At 37.1% G+C, this 8,012-nt stretch overlaps 1 protein-coding gene across 1 annotated transcript in view; it reads right to left on the minus strand.

Annotated features, from left to right (window-relative positions):
• Window positions 1-6,009: 6,009 nt before the first annotated feature.
• The window catches only part of SULT1E1 (sulfotransferase family 1E, estrogen-preferring, member 1), a 24,111-nt gene continuing 22,108 nt past the window's right edge, over window positions 6,010-8,012 (minus strand). The window contains exons 6-7 of the mRNA XM_006873769.1: window positions 7,031-7,211; window positions 6,010-6,122 (exon numbers count right to left, since the gene is read on the minus strand). Coding sequence (XP_006873831.1) covers window positions 6,010-6,122; window positions 7,031-7,211 — 294 coding nt within the window. The remainder of the gene's footprint in view (window positions 6,123-7,030; window positions 7,212-8,012) is intronic.

Genomic DNA, 8,012 nt, shown 5'->3' on the forward strand with positions numbered 1-8,012 from the left:
TCTCCCCTCTCTTTATATCAGCTGGATGCTTCACATTCTATTCTAGTCCTCTGGGGTCATGTCTCTGCCCCTGGGCCCAGGAGTCCCCAGGTCTCCTCATACTGCTGGTTAACCAGATCTCAATCTGGTCATTTCATAAGGTTAACAGGAGTCTATTGAATATGGTTGGACTTAGTTCACAACTTCATTACTGTTTTTCCCCCTCTTCCCTTATTGGTGACCAACGTGGTCAGCAGCTGGACCATATGCCTGCTAGTATATTCCATTTGAGTTTTAGTCTTGGAAGGGGGCTTGCCTTGAGGGGACCTGACCACTTGCCTTGATGGCTCCCTGGGGAACAACTTGCTTGTTCTTGTAGTAGTCATTTGGACTGTTGTTGTTTTGTTTTTTTCTTTCAAGAAGTATCTTCTGTTCTTCTAGCTGCTCCAGACTTCTCTACTTGTCCTTTCACGTGGGAATGTTCCACCTCTTAAGATTCTGGATGATGATCAGGATTCCACCTATGGTCTTGAGCAGTGCAAAGGCTCTGCAGGGAGACTCCTTCACTGGGCAAATTCTAGCCCCATTTTAGTTATTCCAAACAGTTATAGGCTAAAGACGGACTTACAAGCTTTCTCTGGTGATGTTTCTGGTTATTCCTCTCTCTCGCCTTCAAGTGTCTATTTTACAATAGTATGCAATGGAAACCAAGATTCAACAAACAGCCAAGCATCTTAGCATCATTTCCCCACTTTTACCCATTCAAACCATGCCTCAATCTTTGTACCCATGAGCCCTGTTGTTCCACGTTTGTACTCAGATCATTATTTACCTCTGTCTTATTTAGCCCACACAAACCTGCCTAACTATTCTCCCATTCACCTTATTTTTCCTTTCCCATTTCTCTTCTAGTGTATTGCCCCCCATCTAGCACCAAACTATCCTGTGTCTATTCGATATCCTGTGTTCCACTATCCTGTGCCTATTCCCTACCCTGTGTTCCGCCTTCCCCCACCCCATCTCCTACACCCCAGTAACCAGCAACAACAAAAAAGATAATAATAATAAGAACAAAATAAAAAAAAATAAAAGATAAATCCCCTCCCCTTCAATGTGGGTGCTTTTTCTTAATTTTTTACAATAATGGCTCTATGCCATATTTCTCCTTCTGTGACTGACTGATTTCACTCAGCATAAAGTCCTCAAGATTCATCCATATTATGTGGTGGCTTGCAACATCCTCATTATTCTTCAGGATACTATAGTATTCCATTGTGTTTATGTACCACAGTTTGTTTATCCATTCTTCAACTGATGGGCACTTAGGCTGTCTCCATCTTTTTGCTATTGTAAATAGAGCTGCTATCAGCACTGGTGTGCATATATCTTCTCATGCTATGGCTCGTATTTCTTGTGGGTAAAAACCAAGTAGAGGAATTGCTGAATCATAAGGTATCTCTCTATTTCCAACCTTCTGAGGAAGCGATATTATTTTCCATAGTGGTTGGACCATTTTGCAATCCCACCAGCAATGGAGGAGTATCCCAGTCTCTCCACATCCTCGCCAACACTTATTGTCATCTATTTTTTTAATCTTTGCTATTATTGCTGGTGTGAGATGATATTTCATTGTTGTTTTGATTTGCATCTCTCTAAGGAGCTCTGGTAGCGTAGTGGTTAAGAATCGGGCTGCTAACCTCAAGGTCGGCAGTCCAAAACTACCAGCTGTTTCACAGGAGAAAGATAAGTCTTTCTGCTCCCATAAAGATTTGCAGCCTCAGAAACCATGTGCAGGGTCACTATGAGTCAGAACCAACTCCATGGTACTTAACCACCACCACAACAACAAATGGCTAGTGATCATGAACATTTCTTCCTATGTTTGTTGGCTGCCTGGATCTCCTCTTTGGTGAGGTGTCTTTTCATGTCCTGTGACCATTTTTTTATTGGGTTATTTTTCCTTTTCTTGTAGTGGTGTTATAGGTTCCTATATATTTGGGAAATTAGTCCCTTGTTTGATGTGTCATTAAAAAAGATTTTTTCCCATTCTGTGTGCTCCCTTTTTACTCTTTGATGAAGTTTTTTATGTGCATAAGTTTTTAATTTTTAGTATGTCCCATTGATCTATTTTGTTTATTTTTGTTTGTGTAAGTTTCAAAATGTTTGGTAGTCTGTGTATACCCTGTGCTAGAGCTCTCACATTTGTCCCTATTTTTTCATTGATGACCTTTGTAATTCTGGGATTCACATTTAGTTCTTTAATCCATGCTGAGTTGGTTTTTGTATAAGGCCTTAGGTAAAGGTCTTGTTTCAGTCTTTTGCATATCGCTTTCCAATTCTGCCAGCACCATCTGTTAAAGAGACCGTCTCCTCCCCATACAATATACTTAAGTACTTTGTCAAAAATCAGTTGGCTGTAAGTGGATGGGTTAATTACTGGATTCTCAATTCTGTTCCATTGATCAATGTGTTTTTCATTATAGCAGTACCAGGCTTTTTTGACCACTGTAGCCATGTAGTAAATTTTGAAATCAGGTAGTGAGAGGCTTCCCACCCTGTTCTTCTTCTTAAGCAGTGCTTTGCTTATCCTAGGTCTCTTTCCTTTTAGTATAAATTTTGTGATTGTTTTTTCCATCTCTTTGAAGAATGTTGTTGGAATCTGGATTTGGATTGCATTATATGTGTAAATTGCTTTGGGCAGTATTGACTTTTTCACAATGTTAAGTCTTCCTATCCAGTAATATGTTATATTCTTCCATTTTTGTAGATCTCTTTTGGTTTCTTGTAGCAGTGTTCTGTAGTTTTCTTTGTGTAGGTCCTTTGTTTCTCTGGTTACATTTATTCCTAGATATTTCATCCTTTTGGTGGCTATTGTAAATGGTATTATTTTCCTAATGTCCTTTTCAGCACTGTGGTTATTGGTATAGAGGAATCCAACTGATTTTTGGATGTAGATCTTACACCCTGTCACTTTGCTGAATCTTCCAATGAGGTCTAGTAGCTTTTGTACTGAATCTTTGGGGTTTCCTACATATAGGATCATATTGTCTGCAAATAGAGTTTTAATTCCTCTTTGCCAATTTGGATCCCCTTGATTTCCCTATCTTGCCATATAGATCTGGTTAAGACTTTGAGCACAATATTAAATAGGAGTGGTGACAAAGAGCATCCTTGTCTGGTTCCTGTTCACAGAGAGAAGGCGTTCTGTGTCTTTTCATTAACAATAATGTAGGCTGTTGGTTTTGTATATATGCTCTTGATTATGTTGAGGAATTTCCCTTTAATTCCTACTTTGTTGAGTGTTTTTATCAGGAATGGATGTTGGATTTTGTCAAATGTCTTTTCTGCATCAATCAATATGATCATGTGTTGTTTTTCTTTTTCTTTATGGTGGATTACACTGATTGCTTTTCTAATGTTGACCCATCCTGCATCCCTGATATGAATCCCACTTGGTCATGATGTATTATTTTTTTGATGTGCTGCTGGATTCTGTTGGCTAGGATTTTGTTGAGAATTTTTGCATCTATGTTCATGAGGGATATTGGTCTGTAATTTTCTTTCTTAGTGATTTCTTTCCTTAGTTTTGGTATGAGGGTTATGCTTGCTTCATAAAATGTATTAGGAAGATTTCCATCCTCATCTATAATCTAGAATAATTTGAGTAGAATTGGTACAACTCTTCCCTGAATGTCAGGGAGAACTCACCAGTGAGGCCATCTGGACCTGGATTTCTTTTGGTTGGGAGTTTTTTGATGACCTGATTAATTTCTTCTATTGTTATGGGTCTGTTCAAGTCTTCAGCTTTGCTCTGTGTGAGTTTAGGTAGGTTGTGTTTTTCTAAAAAAGTATCCATCTCTTCTAAGTTTTCAAATTTGGTGGAGTACAACTCTTCATGGTATTTTGCTATTATCCTTTTGATTTCCTTTGGTTCTGTTGTGACATCTCCCATGTGGTTTCTAATGTGTGTTATTTGTGTCTTCTACCTCTTTTCTTTTGTTAAGTTTGCCAATTTAATTAATGGTTTGTCAATTTTATTAATCCTTTCAAAGAACCAGCCTCTTGTCCTAATGATATTTTCTATAGTTTTTATGTTTTCTATATCATTTATTTCTGCTCTGATCTTTATTATTTGTTTTCTCTTGGTGACTGTAGGTTTGCTTTGTTGGTCTGTTTCTAGTTGGTGGTGATGTTATGTTAATATATTAATTTTACTACTTTCTTCTTTTTTTTTTTTTTTTTTTTAGTTTCTATTGTGGGGTTTACATGGGAGAACATCAGCTTTACACTCATCATATTGTATTTCATTTCATTGCAATGATTACAATACCATCCATGCATCACCAAATAACCTCAAAGTGTACACCCCACAGCCCAGCCCCCCACCAACCCCCTGGCCACCAGCACACAGCCCTTCTCCCTTCCTGAGTCCAGTGTCCCCAGCCACTCCATCTGTCCACATCATCATCTTTGTCTCCCTCTCTGGCATCACTGCCTCTCTGGGTAGGGTCCCACTCTCTGTTCTTCACTTGATAGTTCCAGGGATCTCTGCTCCTGGGCTGCAAAATCAATCACTCTCCACCTTTTGTCAAAAAAACATCTACCTCTATATTTCCTAACCTCACAGTCAGTCCTGATAGCAATTATTCACTATTGTACCACAAGAGTCTTATCCCCATTTCCTTTCGTAAGCCCAGTCCCAACGGATTGGAAATTATTTAGTGGTAATTCTACCTTCCACCACCCCATCTGGAACTAGGCTCCCTCTTGAAAGCTTGTAAGACAGTCACATCCTGCCTTTATATCCACCCCCACCCCCATTTTGGGTAGCCAATGTCTAAGTTGTCCATCTCTGTCAACCCTGTCTACCGAGGGGGTGGGAGTGATCCTCACAGTAAAGATTTGTTCCCTTTTTTGAACTACTACATCTATAGGTATAGGTAAAGTTAATCAAATTGTAATAGGTTACTCTTTTTTTTTTCCCTCTTCTTTCTTCCTCTAGTTGAGTTCTGATCATCCAGCCATTAAAGCCATGTCAAGTGGGTACTATCTGCAAGTATGGGTGTCCTTGTGCATCTCCCCTCACTTCATATCACTCTTTGCTATAGTCCTCTGTGGCCATGTCACTGCCTCTGAGCCCAGGAGTCCCTGGGTCTTGCCGTACTGCTAGCCATTCAGGTCTCCACCTGGGTTCACGGGGATCTATAGAATGTGATCGGGCTAAGCTTGCAACTTCATTGCTGTTATTTCTCCCTCTTCCCTTATCGGTGACCAACATGTTCACCAGCCAGACCACATGCCTGCTATTGTATTCCTCTTGAGTCTCAGTCTTGAAAGGGGGTTTGCTGTGAGGGGACCTGACCACTTGCCTTGATGGCTTCTGGGTGTTATCGAGTCAATTCAGACTCATAGTGACCCTATGTAGTGTTTCTCATGAGCAACTGGTGAGCTTGAACTGCTGATCTTATGGTTCAAACTGATCTTGCAATATAGCACATTAATCTTCAATGAAGGTCACTGGAAGTTACAAATGATTCAATGGCAGTGAGTTTAGATTTAGGTTTAAATTAGAATGGGCAATTTTTACATGCTTGAGGAATAAATGATGCCTCAATAAACTTTAGTTTATTAAATGACTCATATGCTTGAAAATGTCAACATATATTTTTATCTACTATGTTAATAGTGATCATTTAAAGTATTTTAAAATTAGGGCAAAGAACTATGGATACTTCAAGAAAACATTTTTTAAAATTTGCAATTAGTTGCCAGTGTACTTTTAGAATTAAAAATGTCATAATTTAAAGAGAAGAGCCAACTTAAATCTTTCATACAGACAAAGATAAATTGTAAATTAAACTACTTTGCAAAGGTGAAACAAAATCAGAAAGGAAAAAATAGGTGCAGTTTATGTTCTAAAAAAAATTAAAACGAACATTTTTAGTTTCCTACTCTATCAGTCTAGGTGAAAGGTGAAGAATACTGAACATATTATTTATTCTCAGAAATGTTAAGACAAGGAAGGCCTTCTTAGATCTCAGTGTGTAGTGTCAGAGTTGAGCCCTTCATTTCCTTCTCATAGTGCATCTCAAATCTTTCATTCAATGCTACTGTAAAGTGATTTTTCCAGTCTCCCACACAGCCTGTAATAAAAGAGAAATACCAATAAGTAATACATATGTCTTTGAACTAGAATGATGAAATTTTGTAATATTTAATCACCCTTATTAAACTTAATCACATTTTGTTTTTGTAATTCTCAATCAGCTTTTTATTTTACTGATATAACAAATAATATACATATTTGAATTTTCAAAGATGATTTTTTTCCTAAAGGGCTAAAAAAAATAGAAAAAATTTAATTATCTGATATGTTCCTCTTGTAATCCTTCACTTAACTTTTCTTTTCCAATTTCTCCTCAAATGTTTTGGTCTCAATATGTGTTCCATGTTTCAACCACTTTCAAAGTGTCAATACCATTGCAACGCTATGCTGATAACTGTCAAATCCAGCCTTATGCCTGCATATCCAACTGTCAACCCATCTACTTTATATATATATATATATATGAAATCCTGCTGGCACAGTAGATTAAACATTGGGCTGCTAAACAAAAGTTCAAGAGGTTTGAATCCACCAGGAGCTCCAAGTGAGAAAGATGCAACTGTCTGCTTTGTAAATATTGACAGACTTTGAGGTTCTATAGGACAGACCTAGCAGTTTTCTCACTACTGTTTTACATTTGGAAAACCGCATTATTAATTAATCAGTTACACTGAGGCATAAAACATCCCATCTCACAGAGGGTCAGGGGTGACCTGGACTATATGATCTCTCTGTGAGTAGGAATTAACTCAACAGCAGTGAATTAATGATGTTTATTATTAATCATAACTGATTACTCAGTAACAAGGTTTTCTAAATGTACAACAGCATTGAAAACATAAGCTAAATTCCCAAGAATGAATTAATCTCATTAGGTTTTAGCCTGTAGCAATTTCAAATTGTGACTCCTGATAGCAATAGAGACAAATCACATGACTTTCTCACCTTTTCTCATGAAGGGGCATATTTTTTGATTCATATCTTCCTCTGGTAGTGTTGTATAATTTGTAGTTGGATTTTCCTTCATCTCTTGGAATGAAGTATGATTCACAATTTTATCCACAAGTTCCTCTGATGGCTTCTTTCCCAGGAAGTGATACAATTTTATCACTTCTTTTCTGATATCCTAAGGAGAAAAAACAACAAAACAAAACAAAACAAAAAAACTTTGAAGGCTAAATGGCTAAGTTTTAATTGTTAATTTAAATTTAATTTGCTAAATCCAAATTGGATTACATTTGGATCAGAGAGAATGATAATAATATTTCTCTTCCTTTTTTTAAAAAAAAATCAATATTGGAATTAGACTTGCAATGAGGAAAAACACTTCAGGAAGTGTTCTATAAATGATACTTCAAAGATTGCTAGAAAAAAGCATATAATATTTATATAGTGCTTATTACAGTCCTTAGTACATAGGAGATGCTCAGTAATTGTTTTCTATGAATTTGAGCAAACTTCAAAAAGTTCATGGAAAAATTCCATTATCATTTGGTTCCATTTTTCCATGAACTTTTGAAACCCCTGTACAAGCAGCAACTCTACAGTCCTGACTTAACAGCATCTAACAATGACAACAAGATGTTATTGGATGCTATCTCTTTATTTTCCAATTTAAAAACTAATTTTCATAAATTCTATTTGGCTGGGTTTTTGTTGCTGTTGTTATTGCTGTTTGATTTTGTCTTGTTTTTCTTTTTTTAAACCTTTCTTGTTAAGTATATAGTATGTGTGCATGCACATGCATTTTGCTGTTGTTTTATAAACTTATACTTGGGTAAGACCAAATTAATTGTGCTCATGAGGAATCTGTAACTGGACCAAGAGGCAGGTGTTCGAACAGAACATGGGAACATTGAATAGATTAAAATTAAGAAAAGTGTGCAACAGGGTTGTATTCTTTCACCATACTTATTCAACCTGTATG

The sequence above is a fragment of the Chrysochloris asiatica genome, unplaced genomic scaffold, assembly GCF_000296735.1.
Source record: "Chrysochloris asiatica unplaced genomic scaffold, ChrAsi1.0 scaffold00254, whole genome shotgun sequence".
Taxonomy (NCBI): domain Eukaryota; kingdom Metazoa; phylum Chordata; class Mammalia; order Afrosoricida; family Chrysochloridae; genus Chrysochloris; species Chrysochloris asiatica.